This window comes from Myotis myotis, unplaced genomic scaffold, assembly GCF_014108235.1.
Source record: "Myotis myotis isolate mMyoMyo1 unplaced genomic scaffold, mMyoMyo1.p scaffold_m19_p_9, whole genome shotgun sequence".
Lineage (NCBI taxonomy): Eukaryota > Metazoa > Chordata > Mammalia > Chiroptera > Vespertilionidae > Myotis > Myotis myotis.
The window spans coordinates 47,478,277-47,497,586 of record NW_023416401.1 but is presented as its reverse complement, the minus strand read 5'-3'; the positions used below and the strand labels follow the sequence as shown (position 1 = coordinate 47,497,586).

General features: G+C 37.3%; 1 protein-coding gene across 2 annotated transcripts in view; it reads right to left on the bottom strand.

Moving 5' to 3' along the window:
- CDH19 (cadherin 19) overlaps positions 1-19,310 on the bottom strand; it is a 62,908-nt gene that overhangs the window by 25,288 nt on the left and 18,310 nt on the right. For both annotated transcript variants that reach the window (XM_036323262.1, XM_036323263.1), the window contains exons 2-4: positions 15,855-16,163; positions 12,968-13,262; positions 4,979-5,098 (exon numbers count right to left, since the gene is read on the bottom strand). In XM_036323262.1, coding sequence (XP_036179155.1) covers positions 4,979-5,098; positions 12,968-13,262; positions 15,855-16,049 — 610 coding nt within the window. In that variant the 5' untranslated portion in view covers positions 16,050-16,163. The remainder of the gene's footprint in view (positions 1-4,978; positions 5,099-12,967; positions 13,263-15,854; positions 16,164-19,310) is intronic.

Below are 19,310 nucleotides of genomic sequence, written 5' to 3'. Positions count from 1 at the left end.
GGATCTTGTTTGTTTCAGTTAATAATAATATTCACAAACTGAGTGTATGTATTCATGAGTATTCAACATGTTTAATATATATTGGTAAGTTCCAAGGAAGGAATTCATGTTCTTTTTCTGTCTTTGTTATAATTTTTTAAGGGTGTAATATTATAAATATCCAGTATATTGCATAATGCCTGTTAACATAATTCACCCCTCTCAACCAAGATTGTGTGAGGGAATTAAAACCTAATGTCTTAAGGAATCCACTGCAAGTATTAAAATAGCTGTTGTCCTGTGCATCCCGAATAATAGAAGCTAGGTACCATCCTTGATAGAATTAAAAATAGAGTCACTCAAGTCATATTTTTCTGAATCTGATTCTCTCAAGAAACTCTAATTGAGAAAGAAAGGCTGAGACATTTAATATTTGCTAATTGAGCGAATTGATAAGAAATGTTTAAAGGTTCAATAGAATGCTCTAATTTGTTTAAGCTTTTCATGTTACCAAGATGAAAATAATAATTTGCCTCTTAAAACAAATATAGAATTTTTCTTCTTTTAAAATTTGCCGCATTCCTGGCAGTTAGCTACAAACTTGTTTGTTTGATTTTTGTTTCTTTGTTTTCCATGTTTAGAGATTATAAACTCTTAAAGGCAGCATTCATATGGGCTTAATCTTTGTTTTGGACATGGCAATCAATATTTTTAAAATGAATTAGTGTCATAGAACTCTTATGCATTTAATTGACATATTTAAAAGAACAGAAAAATGTCCTATTTATTTTATAAAGTATTCAATTGATTAATGGAAATTAGAAATGCAATTTTTATACTTAAATTTTTAAATCTAAATAAAAATACATAAAATGTAGAAATACATCTTTGAAAGCAAATGCCTTATATCAGTTCCTACATCCAGCTGTAAATTCATGCTTAATATTAGTCATTCTGGTTGGGTTTTTGGTGTATCTCATTGTGGTTTTCATTTGCATTTCCATAAAGATTAACAAGGTGAGCATCTACACTAATAGATAAATATGTAAATTGACCATGCCTCTGTGACACCCCACAGCCAATCAGGAGGGAATATGCAAATTTGCAGGACAAAGATGGCAGCAGCCACGGAGCCAGCCGGAGCAGGCAGGAGGCTTGCGTTACCCCTGGCAACAGAGGAAGCCAAGCTTCCTGCCCACCTGGGCTGGCTGCCAAAGGAGGGGCCTGTGGACAGTGGCCACAGAGCAGGCAGGAGATAGTGGGAGGCTTGGATCGCCACCATCAACAGAGGAAACTTGGCTTCCTCCATCACCAAGGGCGACCCAAGCTTCCTGCCTGCCCTGGATTGCCGGGAGCCAGTCCATGCTTGCTGTTTCAAGGGACCTGGCATATATGGCATACTGTTCTTAATATGTTTGCTCACCTTCTTGGCACTATGTGTTTTAACCAAGGTCTCTGAGAAAGGTTGTTTCCCCAGGTAGGGATTTTCCCCTGAAGTTAGGGAGGGAATAAAACCTCTTAACTAAGTGCCAGGTGGGTAATTAATCACTTTACCTACGAACAATCATGCTTAAGCTACATAATCTTTACTCCCTGGAATGGAGATAAGAAACGCCCTAACCTTTGAAATAGAGATTGATAGGATTGGAATCAACTGGTATAAATACAGATGTAAGAAGACAGAACGAGGAGAGACAGAACCTAGGCACAGAACCTACACAGAACGTTCTCTAGAGACAGAAGAACTTCGCTGGAGAGAACATGGCAAAAGTTCCTGGACAGAAACTGGCCTCAGAACCTAGAGACAGAACCTAGTAAGAGAACATGGCAAAAGATCCTGGACTGAACCTGACTACAGAAATTGGCAAGAGAACCTGACTAGAACCTGGTGACTGAACCTGGCTGGAGAACCTGGACAGAACCTGGCTGGAGAACCTAGCAAGAGAACATGGACACAGACCCTGGCAGGAGATCCTAAGCAGAACCTCTCTGGAGATCCAGACCAGAACTTGGCTGGAGATCCTGGCTAGAGATCCTGGCTAGGCTGCTGATCAACTGAACGCTGTCTCCATGTCATCTCTTCTTCGCCGACTCCGTCCACACCTTTGGGGACCCCTGGACTCGCTGGGGCTGGACCCCGGCATATGGCACCCGAACAGGGACCCCTTAGGTAAGCCCCCCCGCACTCGGGACGGATAGGACTCCACCGCAGGAAGAGGGTGGATAGTCTTCGCCGACTCCGTCCACACCTTTGGGAACCCCTGGAACAGGATTCCCCTAGGTAAGCTCCCCCCCGCATTAAAACCCCCACACTCGGGATGGATAGGACTCCACCAGGGTGCTACAGACCCCCCTATAGAGGATAAGTAGGGTAAGAAGGTGGATAGTACAGAACTTAGATTGAGAAGATGTGCCATACTGAGTCCAAAGAAAGAAGACTCTGTATTGATTCTTAGATTGAGAAGATGTGCCATACTGAGTCCAAAGAAAGAAGACTCTGTATGATCTTTAGATTAAGAAGATGTCCCATACTGAGTCTAAAGAAATAAGACTCTGTATTGATCTTTTAACACATATGCTTGCTAGCAGAGGAAATAAGGTTACTCCCAGTAAGACAGAACGTTTTATACAAGAAATATGTCCATGCTTTTCTGAGGAAGGAAAGATAAATGTAAAGGCATGCGAGGAGGTAGGCCCAAGGAGCCTTATCCTTAACCCCACTGTAGCCTTTCCACCCCGGGAAAGTGCAGGATTGGCAAGCTCTCCCTGGGGTGATAGATCAGGACTCAGGTAATAGCGGAAAGTGCCAATCCTACTCTTAAAATGGATACAAGAGAGCATTTGGGGTTTTTCTTTTTAATGCCTGCTTTTAAAAAATAAGAAAGGGGGAATTTTCCGGGAGCCGGACCATGCTTGCTGTTTCAAGGGACCTGGCATATATGGCATACTGTTCTTAATATGTTTGCTCACCTTCTTGGCACTATGTGTTTTAACCAAGGTCTCTGAGAAAGGTTGTTTCCCCAGGTAGGGATTTTCCCCTGAAGTTAGGGAGGGAATAAAACCTCTTAACTAAGTGCCAGGCGGGTAATTAATCACTTTAACTACGAACAATCATGCTTAAGCTACATAATCTTTACTCCCCGGAATGGAGATAAGAAACGCCCTAACCTTTGTAATAGAGATTGATAGGATTGGAATCAACTGGTATAAATACAGATGTAACAACACAGAACTCAGAAGACAGAACCAGGAGGCACAGAACCTACACAGAACGTTCTCTAGAGACAGAAGAACTTCGCTGGAGAGAACATGGCAAAAGATCCTGGACTGAACCTGACTACAGAAATTGGCAAGAGAACCTGACTAAAACCTGGTGACTGAACCTGGCTGGAGAACTGGACAGAACCTGGCTGAAGAACCTAGTGAGGGAACATGGCTACAGAACCTGGCTGGAGAACCTGGAGAACCTAGCAAGAGAACATGGACACAGAACCTGGCTGGAGATCCAAACCAGAACTTCGCTGGAGATCCAGACCAGAACTTGGCTGAAGATCCTGGCTAGAGATCCTGGATAGGCTGCTGATCAACTGAACGCTGTCTTCATGTCATTCCTTCTTCGCCGACTCCGTCCACACCTTTGGGGACCCCTGGACCTGCTGGGGTTGGACCCCGGCACTGGATGGCTGCTGAAGGAGGGGCCTGTGGGCGGTGGCCACAGAGTTGGCCTGAGCTGAAGGAGACTTGGGTTGCCCAGGCCGGCCACAGAAGGAGGGGCCTACAAACTACCCTCAGTCCTTCACCCAGGCCGGCCACACCCCCATGGGTGTGCGGGTCCCCGCTGGGGGGCATGGCCAGCCTGAAAACGGCCCTCAGCCCCTCACACAGGCTGGCCATGCCCCACCAGTGGGGACCCTCATCCCATGGGGATGTGGCCAGCCTGCAAACTGCCCCAGCCCCTGGCCCAGGCCACCCCGCCCCCCAAGGGAACCCCCACCCTGATCTGGGGCACCCTTCAGGGCAAACCAGCCAGCTCCCACCCATGCACCAGGCCTCTATCTATACTAATAGAAGGGTAATATGCTAATTAGACTGGGAGACCTTCCAGGAGACCTTCTGGACATTCTTCTGGACAAAGTCATGGTGGCGGGGCCGAGGTAGAGGCGGTTAGAGGCCAAGAGGGGAGGGCAGTTGTGTGTGATCAGGCCACTGGGCGGGGCCATTGGGGGTGATCAGGCCAGTGGGGGAGCAGTTGGGGTGAGCAGGCTGGCAGGAGCGGCCAGTTGGGGGCAAGCAGGCCATCAGTGGGGGTTCAGTTGAGGGGGGTGATCAAGCCGGCAGGAGGGGCAGTTGGAGGCAAGTAGGCCAGCAGGGAAGGCAGGTGGGGGTAAGCAGACCAGAAGGCAGAGTGGTTAGGGGCAATCAGGCAGGCAGGCAGGTGAGTGGTTAGGAGCCAGCAGTCCCGGATTGCGAGAGGGATGTCCGACTGCCGGTTTAGGCCTGATCCCTCTGGGGTCGGGCCTAATCCGTCAGACAGACATCTCCCAAGGGGTCCCGGATTTGGGAGGGTGCAGGCTGGGCTGAGGGACACCACCCCATGCACAAATTTCATGCACCGGGCCACTAGTTTTTAATATGATTGTAGTCTTTTTTATAACAATATTTTTGTCAAATGCTCATAAAGTTCTTTTCCTCATATTTTGAATTGGGCTATCTGTCATTTTTTAATTGATTTGCAAGAATCCTTACGTATTTGTTATGCCCCACACACAAACCATTTGTGGTATGGGTGTATGGAGCTCAATCTTTCAGCCTTATAAAAATCATTTAAAAGACTAGAAAATGATTAAAGGTTTAAAATACAACCCCTTTATTTATTTTATTTTATTTTTTGTATAACAACAGGTCTGCAATACAACATGTTTGTAAGCTGAGAATTTTTCCTGTTATGTTTGCCTACTTTGAATTATGTTGAATTGCACTTGGTTTCATTTAGAAATACCTGTTGTTGGCTCAATGGAGAAATATGGTTGGCCATGTAGTAACTCGTATACAAGACGAGCATTATTATTACATAAAGGATCATCAGCATCACTTGCTGTCACCTGGATGACGAATGTCCCTAAAGAGAAAGTAAAGACAAAAGTTAGTACAATGATGATATACAACACAAGACCAGTCTACATCCTTGTTTTGAATTTCAAAACCATGTATAATTTCTATATAGACAAGAGGCTATAACCTCATACTATGTAGAATTTTAAATATCTATGTCTATGACATAATTAAATGTAACCGTTGAACAATCCATTATAATGTGTGATTCAGGATTTTCAAAGTTGAGTTACTAGCAGAGAAATAAAACAAAATTGGAAACACTTTCCTTCAAAAATCATGGTGTGATCAGCACCTCAAAAATTAGAGAATATTGATGTAATTTTAATAAATATTATTTAAGTAAGCTGGAAATAGTATCAAGTTGAGAACAGGTATAACTATTTTGCCTGTTTAATTTCCTTCTATAAACTCCCTACTTGTTTAAAGAACTTTTGTTTTTAATGCAAAGCAAAATCTACCAGATACTGATAAGTAAGCATTATCATTAAATCCAGTAGTAATTAATAGAAATATGAAAAATAAGTACTTGTACATTTAAAATTAATGCTCAACTTAAATTTCTTGGAATCTAGCATTATGGGTCTTTTTGAAAAATTGCATTTATTGATTCATAATGTTCTATGTCAATAAGAATGTTAACACAAATAGCACAAAGTCAAGTTTCCTATGTGATTTTTTTTGCAACTAGCATCCTGTGTTTTTAGTTTTTTAATTTTATAAACTGAGAAACTGTAATAGAAAGCCCTTCTATTCTTCAGTAAGAAAACTTTTGAAACTTTACCATATTCCTTAATTATACATAACTGAAGGCCGAGTGCAAGGGGGAGGGGGGCATAACCTGTGGGAATTGGCCCGCTGTGGGAGCGCTGCTCATCCCAGTCAGGCTAGCGGCGCTCCCACTGTGGGAGTGCACTGACCACCAGGGGGTAGCTCCTGTGTTGAGTGTCTGCCCCCTGGTGGTTAGTGTGCATCATAGCGACTGGTTGACCAGTCGTTCTTGTTGCTCTGCTGTTTGGCTGCTGGGCTTTTATATATATATAGATGTTTGCTGTTTTGTCTTAGTATTTTGATGCTAGTTATGTAACACTTGTTTTACATGGTTCAAGTACTCAAAATGTACACACATTTGTTTCCAGTGTTTTATTTTTTTAAAATATATTTTTGTTGATTTCAGAGAGGAAGTGAAAGGGAAAGAGAGATAGAAATATCAATGATGAGTCATTGATTGTCTGCCTCCTGCATGCTCCCTACTGGGGTCGAGCCCACAATCCAGGCATGCACCCTTGACTAGAATCGAATCCGGGACCCTTCAGTCTGCAAGCCAATGCTCTACCCACTGAGCAAAACCAGCTAAGGTTGTTTCAAGTGTTTTAAAACTTATTTCTGCCACTTGTGACACTATGGATGGATCTTAAGAGCATTAAAATAAGTTCAGTCAGACAAAGACAAATACCACTTAATATCATATGTGAAATAAAAAAAAATTGAACTCATAAAAACAGAGGGTAGATTGCTGGTTACCAGGGACTGCAGGTGGGGAAATTGGGGAGATATTGATCAAAGGATACAAAATTGCATTTAAAACATAAATTCTGTAGAAATGCACAACATAGTGATTATCATCAAATATATTTTTTTATAAACTTCAAAGCTGCTGAGAAACTAAATCTTAAAGGTCTCACTACTAAAAGAAATGATAATTATGTGACGTGATGGAGATGTTAGCTAGTGCTACAGTGGTAAGCATAGTGCAATATATAAATGTATCAAATCAATACATCATACATCTTAACTTTACACAATGTAATATTAAAATTATATCTAAATAAATAAATAATAAATAAATAAATTATTGTAGTGCTTATGAAGTTATTTCAGCAAAAGCGTTCTTAGGAACCACCAATTCAACCAGTTTTTATTGGGCAAGATGTTCTTTTAAATACTCTTTTTGGACACATCCATTTACTTCCCCTACAGCTTCTCATTGTTTCCATTTCATTTCTTTCCATGGGAGTTTTCTGTCCCTAGGTTGCAGAACTAGACTATGTGTATTTAGCTTCAGAAATAATAGTCAAAATCATGGTATGGTTAGTTGTTGACCAAAAGAAATTCTTTGTATTAAAGCCTTAGATTTTCTAACACATGATTATTTCTCATGCCCCATGGAAGAAGCTACAAGTAAAAAGAAGATATCTACCAAATTCACTCTAGTTTATTGCAGTGCACCTACTATTAATATTATTTTTAAAAAAATTAAGGCAGGTAAACTTTGGGTAGTAAACACACAATGCAATATACAAATGATGTATCATAGAATTATACAAGTGAAACCTATATACTCCTATTAACCAATGTCACCCAAATAAATTTAATTAAAATGGTGCAAAAACACAATAAAAATAAAAAATTTGGAACAAACGTTTCCAGGAAAATTCCTGAAATAAAATAGGGTGAAGCAGAGCTGTTCTGGGTAAAACTGGACATAGAATTACCCTACTTCAGAACACCTGTGACAATATAAAATGACTCCAGGATTATGTATAAAGGAAAGCGACAATTCCCCAGAATAGATATGTGCATATTAAATTGCCTCACCCTTAACACGTGCTATTCCATCTTAAGACTCCATCCTATGATTAGAATTAAACATTAAAAGTTTAGGCTAGAACACTGTGGTACATCTACACAATGGAATACTAGGCTGCTGTAAAAAAGAAGGAATTCTTACCATTTGCAACAGCATGGATGGAACTGGAGCGCATTATGCTAAGTGAAGTAAGCCAGTCAATGAAATAAAAATACCACATGATCTCACTCATTTATGGATAATAATGACCATTATAAACTGATTAATAAAAATAGATACAGAGGCAGAGCAGCATCAAACAGACTGTCAAACTACAGTGGGAAGGTGGTGGTGGGGGTAATAGATCAACCCAAGGACTTGTATGCATGCATATAAGCATAACCAATGGACACAAGACACTGGGGGGTAGGGGAGGCCAGGGGAAGGTCAAGGGGAGAAAAAAAAGGAGACATATGTAATACTCCTTGTAATACTTTAAGCAATAAAACAAAATTTTTTTTAAAAAGTTTAGGTTGGCTAAATCCTTGAAATCGAGTTAGAAATGAATGCAAACCAGTCTTCTCTTGGGAACTGAGGGTGCCTAGGTTAGCATGAATTTCTGAATGGAGTCACATTCACTTGATCAGCTATATCATTGTAAGAGCAAACAATTGCATTTGCTGTCTAAAGATTTTCTTAAATCCTTTTTTTTATCTATTCGTTTTAGTGAACAAAGGTTTAAATACAATAATTATTCTCTCAGAATCATACAAATATTCAATAGAATAATTCTGGGTTCTATTATCACTTTGAGAGTTGCTATTGTCTGCCAATATCACCCTTGAGAGACTTTTTCAAAAATGCAAATTTAAAATCAGTTTTACTTTTCCGGCTAGCTTCTGAATCTTCAGAACTATTATTTTTTTGCAAAACAACTTTATGATAGTAAATTTAAGAGATATTTGACTTCGCTTATTTTTCATAGGCTTTATTGCAAAAATGTATTATTATGTATGTTACCCAAGATGTAAACTTGTACCAGTGCTTGAGAGAAAAATTATAGTTTAGTACTCTCAGAATCTTCATTTGCTGACATACTTTTTTATTTGTTATAACACAGATAGAAAATTATAATGAAGTAATGGTATGTCAGTATAAAGTATTTATTATTTGTGAGTAATTACATATAAATTATGCTGTGTGTGATAATGGTAATAAATGCTAAACCTTTTTGAAGATTGCAAGCATTATTGATAGCATCAAATATATTCCCAACACTTTAGACTTATGTATCTTTAAGAGTAAATGTAACTAATGTAAGAATAATGTAACTCTGTCAATGTTGATTTATATGAACTTTAGTATAGACCAGCAGTATAACAAAGGACTAAATGATTCTCACCCAAATGTTGTTGAATATTTGTTAACAAAACTGTATTAGACGGTGATGTCTCATATTTCACACAGAATGCTTCGTCTTCTAGTGATTATGGGAGGCATTCAAACATAAAAATGGAAAAGAGTGATAAATTTTGATATGCAGACTAGTTTAGACATCATGTAAGCAATAGAGAAGTCAGCTATCTGTGGCTAGAAAATTAAGAAGTAAAGTTTGCATTTATAGAATACTAAACAAACAGCACACTATAGTTTAATATGGGGTTTGAGTGCCAAGATTTGAACTGTAGATTTCAAAATGGCTCATTTATTTTTATATGCAATGTTTTTGTTTTAAACTCAGTGGTAAAAATAATAACAGCCTTTTCTTAGAATGAAGTTATAAATTGTTTAACATGAAAGGTATTTTCACTTGCATTTTTAGTACAGGTACACTTTGATTAATCTGAAACAAATTTATTGAGAGGATATTGACTTGTATAATGGTCAAATTTAAAGTAGCACAAATTAAACAATAGTATTTTGGCATACAGTCTGAATCTGTGAGTTTTGGCAATAACAAAAACAGATATAAGATATTAGATAATCTAGTAAAAATGTAATTTTCAGAAATTAAATCCATGATGGAAATGTTGGTTTAATCCATGCATCTGCTCACTCCTTCATACTGAGAACTTATTTTATCAGTGCAATAATTATTAGTTATTTACAAGTATTAATTGACCCATCCTTACTGTGAGTATACTTGAGATGCAATTACTTTACAGCTTAAAATCTCCAGATGACACGCAAGAAAGAGATGGCATTTCCCTCTTGTCCATGCACTCATTCACTTAATCATCCCAAACCTCAGGTACTGTTTTACTCTTGGCCTATTACATCTTATATTTTTGTGTGGAAGAAATATGCTATTTGCAAACCCAGACTAATGAGTGAGCAAACAGAATGTTTTATCATAGTTCCACCTGATAGTTCTAGTTTAAAAGTACTGCATTTCAAAAGTAAATGTAATTATTACAAACCTATCATTACTTGTAAATGAATATTACTTGTAAATAAATATTACTTGTTAAATATCAAATGCATGGTTTATAATTTTCTTGGTTTTTCTCTTTTCATGATCCTCAAATGTAGATTCCTTTTAATAGTCTACCAAGTTCTAAGTTTAAAGTACAGGTTCAAATATAATAATTAGTAGTAGACTCTAATACAACACAAATATACTTAAGACAGATAATAGAGAATAAAATTTTTCACTGGTTGTTTTATAAAAGATAAAATGGGGAATTTGGAAGCAAAATTAACACTCAAGAACCTGTTAAATGGCAATGGATATGGAAAGAAGATAAAGTATTAAAGATATATTCAAATAAAATAAGGTCCACACTATCTATTAATTACATATTGAGACTGAGGGAAACAGAAAAAATACATATAATATAACCAGTTCCTTCACAGCAAAGTGAATAACTGTAAGCATTTTTCAGAGGGAGACCATCTAAAAAATGATTGACAGAGCAATGGGGGTGTTCCACTATTTCCATATTAGAAAGTATTTCTGGTTGCAGCTGCCCATCATGCTATTGACCCCTTCTATCACTGGACAGATATGAAAAGTGCTCATTGCTTTTGGTATGATTCCATACAAAGCCTGGACCCTGGATTTACTTGTAAAGAAATATTTATTCGTATTTCCACAGGCTACATTAAATTACATAGACTGACTAGGTTAATATGTACCTCTAATTGCAAAGTGTAAGTGGCCAAATATTGTACAGACCAAACCGATGTTTTGTGATCTTCATCAAATCAGCCACAGCATGGCTACATGTGGTGCCATGATACAAATACTGTACTGTACACACTGGAATCTCATTGTGGGCTCACTCTCCAACTCTATAAAATGCCCGTTATGTACCTCTTCTCTCTAAAATTCCTCCCCTCTGCTCTCAATTACTGCCTTTCCCTCAGGCATCACTGATTAAATAGAAATAATCATGTGGTACCTTGTTTGTTAACAATCAATATGTTAACCTACCTGGATCTGTCCCCTCTATTATTTCTTTAGATTTCATCACTCTTTCTCTTCTCAAAAATAGTTTTCTAGCAGTCACATCCCTTTTATTTTGCTTCAAAAATACTCTTCTTTTGCATCATTTCCTATATTATACAACTATGCTATTAAATATCCCATCTTAATAAATAATTAAACAATAATTGTTTTTAAAATTGCCTTTACATTTCACATCCCTCTCTCTCCTGCCTCACATCTCTATTTTTTTCCTTGCATAGCACTTTTAAAGAGGCTAAATTAACTGTCAATCACCTTTTCTCCTTCCATTCATGCAATAGAATAATTTCCAACATAATGTAGTTACACAAATTCAACCAAATTACTCTTACTGAAAATACTAGGGGCCTTCAACTTGCTAAGTCAAAATCAGGGCTATCTTGATTTTATTCAACCTCACAGGAGCATTCCACATAGTTGAAGGATCTCTTCCATTGCAACATCTCATCTCATCTTTCTCTTCTTCCTATATCACTGGCCAATCCCATTCGTACTAATTTACCAGTCAACTCCCACTTGCTTAACTGTCGATTTACCAGGTATGTTTTTCTCATCTCTACCTATATTGTCTACTAAGAGAATCTCATATAGTGCCATGACCTAAATGCTCACTATAGGCCAATAACTCATATTCATAATACAATTTTCATCACACTGCTTTTCCTAGAACATGGCATAGCTGTCCTCTGTATCATTCCCTTCAAATTTTACCTAACATGTCCCCACTTCCTTCAGTCAATTAATCATCAGCATAATTTTCCCATACTGAACACTTTCGTAGCATACAGTATCAAATATGATCTTATTTATTTAAAATAGGTATTGTTTGTATTATAACTAAAACATGTTTCATACTTGTGATTACTAGTAACTCTATATATCTCCTTCACAATTGAATCCGCAGTTTCAAAGGAAAGTTCCTAGAACATGTTAAATTTATAATATGTACTTATTAAAGAAGAAGGATGATTTGAGTAAAGAAGAGAAAGAGAAGGAGTAAAAGGAGGAGGTGAGGAGGATGCAGTTCGAGGGGGGAATAAATAATGTTTCATTGCCTAGCTACCAGATGGAACAATATTAATATGTCCTTTAAACCTAATGATAATTGGTTGTAATACATATTACACAATTAAAGTTAATTATGCTTTAATTAAAGATCTATGTTCTGAATACATGTAGAAAAAGGTCTTTAAATTGCTACCTGGAAGGTTAAAAAACAAAGAAATCAGAAAAATGTACCATGTTATATACATTTTTATACTCACTGGCTAATGAATCAAGTGATAAGGTAAAACAGTTTTTGAGCATGGAAGCAAAATTTAAAATGATCATTATTAAATCACATTTAAGTTTATCATGTTAGTAAATTATATACATTTAATTTAATTATATATTGTGTTATCAAAATTATCTTGATAGGGGTGGGTTTGGCCAGTCTGGCTCTCACCCATGGGGGTGGGGCTGGCCGGGTCTGGGTCTTGTGTAATTTCGAGGTGCACATGGGTGGGCAGGGACTTGATTCTGGTTCCCATGATGCACCCTAGACTCTGACAGGAAGAAGATTTTCATATATATTTTACTAATTTTCTTTCATCTTTGGCACTTTTATTATAGAGAAATGGCAAATAGCAATATTAAAATATTTCCTCCATTTAATCTTTTTTAATGTGCATGAATTTTTGCACCGGGTCACTAGTTTCAAATATTTTACTTAACATGCTTGTAAAAGGAAGTACAAATATAGAACTTTCAAATAATTCACTTGCAATTCATATGCTCAAAATCTCAAACTTGTTTACATTGCTAATATATGTTTGATGTCAATTAATATGTAATACCTTCTGGAGACATCTCTGGTACAATGGCCGAATAAGGTTCATGTAGGAATTTTGGTGCATTGTCATTGATATCTGTAACTTTGACAACAAAGTCAGATTCAGATTCCACAGCCTTTCCAGTAGTGTTGTCCATTAAATGGGCTTTTAGATTGTAGAAGGCCTGTTTTTCTCTATCCAGCTTCTGTGCCACAGATAAGACACCTGTTGCTCCATCAACGAAAAAAATACTTTCGGCTCCATCTCCTGAAATCACGTACTTCAAAGACTGGGATCCATTGTGCATATTTGAGCTTAGCTGCAAGTGCAAAGAGCAATCATTTAGTTTCCATATGTGTCGAAATGAGCAAGTCAATTATAATGGTTTTATTTTCTAGTCTGCTTATTATTCCCCAAGTTAATAATTCCATACAACTCCCATATAATATTTAAAAAGGTATAATATTAACTTTAAGATTAAATTATATCTCCACATATATTCTACTCAATTCTCAAATATACCTGTTCTCTTTGCGCTCTCATTATTTTTATATTTTAAGAGCAAAGTAAATCTGTTTATCTTTGTGTTAATATAATTTTGAATTTCAGATATAAAAAGTGTTATTATTATATAGAGAACATTGGTTGTATTTTTTTATATCTAAATTATATTTACACAAAGAGGAAAATCTGCCAAAAGCTCCTAATTATTGTGAATCCATGATTTTCTTGTTTCATCACTTATGGATATACCCTTCTTCAAAGTAAGAGCTTCTCTGAAATTTTACAAAGTGAACCAAGAAATAAAATCTTAAATTCATAACTTTCTGAAAGTTCAAGATATAATGTATTATTCATGACTAATTAATAAATTGTTCTATGTGCTTGGGGGAGAATATCTGAATATTTCTAAAACAACTAATTTTAATAGCGCATTGAGTATCACTGCCATACAATAATAATAAAAAAAATTGGTACTACTAATAAAAAGCTAAGGAAAAAGTTCTAGCTATCTTAATTTGACAATTCATTATCATAAAATAAAAAGTCTTCTTGACCTAATAATAAGAAATTAAGGAAAACAAATGTTCTCTATCATTTTGATGTAGTTTGAAAATTTGATTCAATATTGGAATGAAAATAAGTCAAGTTTAGCAATGTATACATGCTTTTCAAGTACATTGATAGACTAATTTTCATAAATCAGTGGCTTGGTTTTTATAAGAACCCAGATTTAAGTTAAAAAAATATTTTCTCAAACATCTGCTTCTTAATGTTGTAAGATGCATCAGTTCCACACATTTCAATTTCCACACATTTCAATTTCATAGATTCAGGTATTATTAAATTTCTATATTGCCATTCAAAAATATTTTCTCAATCATGCAGTAATTATCAATTTGGCAAATCAACATGACTTTAAATTTTTACTTAATTGTGCTTTCCAAACTTAATCACTTTTTAAAAATAGGTCAAAAAGAAAGTTATGTTGGGCACCTCAGCTACATTTTATTTTTACCAGCTATTTACTTACAAGCACCTAAACATTCATTATTACTTTCGTTTAAACAAGTTATCTATATATTATTATTTAAGCCTAATGAAGTTGTTTAGAGATTACTGTATTTTCATAAATATGTTTACAGAATGCAAAAATAGGCAAAGCCAGTTGCTATGTGAAAGAGGTGGGGGGGTGGGGGGGGGGGAGAAACGTGTAGGGAGGGGAAAAATAAAAACACAAACAAACCAAAAAATGTGGCAATGAGCCAGGGAGGTAGTCTGTCTGGACTGCACTGATGCACTTCCCTGTAGAGCCTTACTCACTAAAAGCCACAAGCCCCTGTTGGCCTGTCATTCTTTCAATGAATGGAGAGCATATGGAGTTCTGTGGAGTCCACTGTAAATGTGGTTAGAGAGACTCGGTTAAGTAGCAGACACTTAACTACAGACCTCCTTTATGGTATTCTGCCCGTGATTTACCTGCAGTCATCTTACAAAATGAAAAGGGAGGAGAAATATTACTTTCAGGACATGTGTGCATACAATTTGAATATGTGCCTAAGGCCCTAGTCTAAGCCTTTGGTTGAATGTACTCATATACATTTGGACAATGGAATAGATGAGCTCCTATGGAATCTGGACATCAGGCTAACGCTGCAGTTCTCCTGAAAGGGCTAGAAAAAAGAGTTAATGAATTCTGAGTGCTTCACCCTTTGGGCCCAATTAAATTTTAGTGCCAGTTAATTAGCAGTTACACTTACTTCAGTTCATTCATCTATAGAAAGAGCTTTACAGAACAGGACTTGATATTGTAATTACCTCTATTTAAAGAAAATCAAAGAATAATAAAAGCCAAAAGTATAAATAGGAAATGTTCTTTCTCATTAAGGAAATTCTCTTACAATATATTCTTATAAGAAAGTGAAAATAATAATTCTTTGTATTTCAACTTCACTAATCAAATGAATATGTAGGTTCTTGAAGCTACTCAACTGTAAAAGAATTTGGTATTAACCTGCTTCATTAAAAATTAATGAGGTGTATATCAACACCTGCTTAGCATAATAGAAAATCAGGCTAAATACTGTTGGTAACTTTATTGTTCTCAGTGTAGTTGCTTTGATCCATTACCAAAAATAACACCATCAAACTTCCAGATGTGGATAATGAGGGCTGTGTTTTTACATGGGAGACTAAAGTGAAATGGGAATACTAGAGCTTTCCCTCTTCTGCAAGCTTTTGTGATTACTCTAGGTGCTAACAAACCTGAAGCAATTAATTATGCTGGTATTTGAAGTTTTCTAATGTTTCTACGGAGAAAATTTAGAATTCATCTAATACCAAAACTTTCAACTCATTTATTTAGATTTATACAACATTATTTCCTGTAACATTTTCAGAAAATCAGTACCCGGCCAATGATCTTTCTAGTGATATTCATTTCCTCTTCTACAAAATACTGGTTCCAAATCCAGCCACTCTTTAGTCTCAGATGAGACCCTTCTGAGTGCTTCGCTTCCTCTGTTTTAGAGTTTTCTGTTGCTGTAAGGCAAGGCCGTAGGAGGGAAATTCCCAACATCAAATGTAGGAATAAGCAACAATTCATTCTGCTCGTTTGATGCCAGCTGATGGATACTCTTTAGAAGAAACTATATGTTGCAAATGAAAATCTTAGATTCCTTTATAATCTTTTTAAAAATCTGAAGTATCTTCCACATTCCTAAAGAACAAAACACACAAAAAAAAATTTGCCATTTTAAAAATAACACTTTCTCACATAATTGCTAATGTAAGGATACAACTTTTGCATTCATAAAATGCAAATGAGACAAAAATACACATTTAATTTCTGTTTTAAGCCCATTAATTATATTTTGTAGCTCAGCGATAACTTGAATGTCATAATGGTACATTTCTGCTCAGGCACAGTGCAGCTTAAGCTGTAGTCAAATCTGCCTGAAGGTTGGAAAGTTGCTCTGGAGTCTCCTTGATTGATAGCTAACATTCAGATAGATTTTAAACAAAATTATCAGGATAATATTGATTAATAGGATCATATAGGTTTCAGGAGCAGATTTCTATGATACACTAGTAAGATTTGTATGTTGCACTGTGTGCTCACCACCTAAAGTCAAATCTTATGTTACCATATTTTAGGCCCCCTTTAGCCCACCACCTTCCCTCGGGCAACCACCACACTGCCTTTTGTGCCCACGAGTTTCAGTTTTATATCCCACATTAGGGGCCCAGTGCACAAATTTGTGCACCTTGAAAGGAACTGTGGGCTTCGAGGCTGCAGCGGGCACAGGGGTGGGTCTCGGCCCATCCTCTGTGCCCTCACCTGGTCCCTTTCACCACGACCCTCGGTCCCCTGTCTGCTAGCAGCTCCACTCTTGCTGCTGCCACTCCCACGTGCTGACAGTGCCAGCCATGCTCACACCTGCTGATGGCGTGATTGGGGCCAGTGCCAGCAGCAGGTGCAATTAGGGCCGGTGCTGTCAGCTGATGCAAGCAGTGACTGCTGCCCTGATCGCCCCTTAGGAGTAGGGGGCGGTGTAGAAGCCCTCGGGGCAATTGGGGCTGACAGCCACTGCTTGTACCCACTGATGGCACTGAGCAATCAGGACCAGTACCAGGCACCAGCAGCAGGTGTGAGTGATGGCCCAATGCCGACTGTGGGTGCAAGCAGGGCTGGCACTGGTGACAGGTGAAAGCGCCCGCGGGACTGCGGCATGCAGGGGCAAAAAATTTTCAGTAACCGATGGAGGCTTTCCCAGATGACAGAGACTGGCGCCCTGCCTTGGTCTGGCACCCTCGCTCACCTGCTCCACCATCCCATCATGGCCAATGCCCGCCATGTTCTGTGCACACCCCCTGGTGGTCAGCACACATCATAGCAACCAGTTGTTCAGTTGTTTGGTTGTTCCGCCATTCAGTCTATTTGCATATTAGGATTTTATATATATAAGATGTGTATTATGGTTCTTAGAATTTTTCTGACTGGCTTATTTTACTTAGCATAATATTATCAAGTTCCATCCATGTTGTCACAAATTGAAGTATTTCATTTTTTCTTATGGCTGAGTAATATTCTACATCTTCTTTATTCAATCCTCTATTGCAGGACACTTTGGTTGTCTCCATGTCTTGGCCACCATGAATAATGCTGAAATGAATATAGGAGTACGTATATATTTGCAAATACATGTTTTTGAGCTTTTTGGGTATATATATAGGAGAGGGATGGCTGGGTCATATGGTAACTCTATTCTTAATTTTTTGAGAAATCGTCAAACTGTTTTCCATAGTGGCTGGATCAGTCTACATTCCCATCAGCAGTGAATGAGGGTTCCCTTTTCTCCACAACCTCTCAACACTTGTTAATACTTGTTAATAAAACCATTCTAAGAGGTGTGAGGCAGTATTTCATTGCAGTTTTCATTTGCATTTCCTTAATTGCTAGTGAGGTTGCACATCTTTTCATAGATCTGTTGGCCATTTGTATGTCTTCTTGGAGAGGTGTCTGTCTGGGACTTCTGCACATTTTTTTATTGGGTTGTTTGTTTGGCATTGAGTTTTATGAGTTTTTTATACATATTGGATATTAAACCACTGTCGGAACTATTGTTTGCAAATATTATCTCCATTTGGTCTGCTGCCTATTTGTTTGGATGCTGTGCAGAGGCTTTTTAGTTTAATATAGTCCCATTCATTTATTTTTACCTTTACCTCCCCTGCCTTTGGGGTCAAATTCATAAAATGTTCTCTATGACCAATTCCATAAGTTTAGTACCTATGTTTTTTTTCTATGTAACTTATTGTTTCAGATATTATATTTAGGTCTTTGATCCATTTTGAATTAATTTTTTACATGTTGGAATTTGCACAAAAAAAGAATAAAAAACCTATGAATAAACTTAAAGAATCTGAAAGACCTATATACTAAAAACTGCAAAACAGTATTAAAAGAGATTGAAAAAGACACAACAAAATGGAAAAATATCCCATGTTCTAGCATTAGAAGAATCAACATAGTTAAAATGGCCATATAAATCAAAGAATATTCATATTTAATGCAATACCTATCAAAATCCCAATGTCATTTTTAAAGTAAATAGAACAGAAAAATCATCATATTCGTATGGAACCTCAAAAGACCCCAAATAGCCAAAGCAATCCTGAGAAAAAAAAGAATGAAGCAGGAGTATTACACTACCTGACTTCAAATTATACTACAGAGCTACTGTAATCAAAATAGTATGCTTTCAGCAGAAAAACACACACATAGATGATGGAACAGAATTGAGAGCCCAGATGCAAAACTTCATGTATATGGGCAGATAATTTTCAACAAAGGAGCCAGAAACAAACAATAGCATAAATAAAGCCCCTTCAATAAATGGTGCTGGGCAAATTGGAAAGCCACATGCAAAAATAAAAAAAATGAAACTAGATTAAAAAAAAAAAAAAAGCCTGCTTACTTCTTCCATTTTATCTAGTAAAAACACTATCCCATTAAAGCAACAGCAAGGAAAAAATATGATATTTCTACTCTTTTTCAATAAAAATGTTTTCTCATACAATTTTCAAAAACTATGGTTTTATGTAGTATTAAATAAGCAAACTGATAATTCACCTTAAAACCCAGGGGGCTAGCCAGAACCGGTTTGGCTCAGTGGATAGAGTGTTGGCCTGCAGACTCAAGGGTCCCAGGTTCGATTCCAGTCAAGGGCATGTACCTTGGTTGCAGGCACATCCCCAGTGGGGGGTGTGCAGGAGGCGCCTGATCGATGTTTCTCTCTCATGGATGTTTCTAACTCTCTATCCCTCTCCCTTCTTCTCTGTGGAAAATAAATAAAATATATTA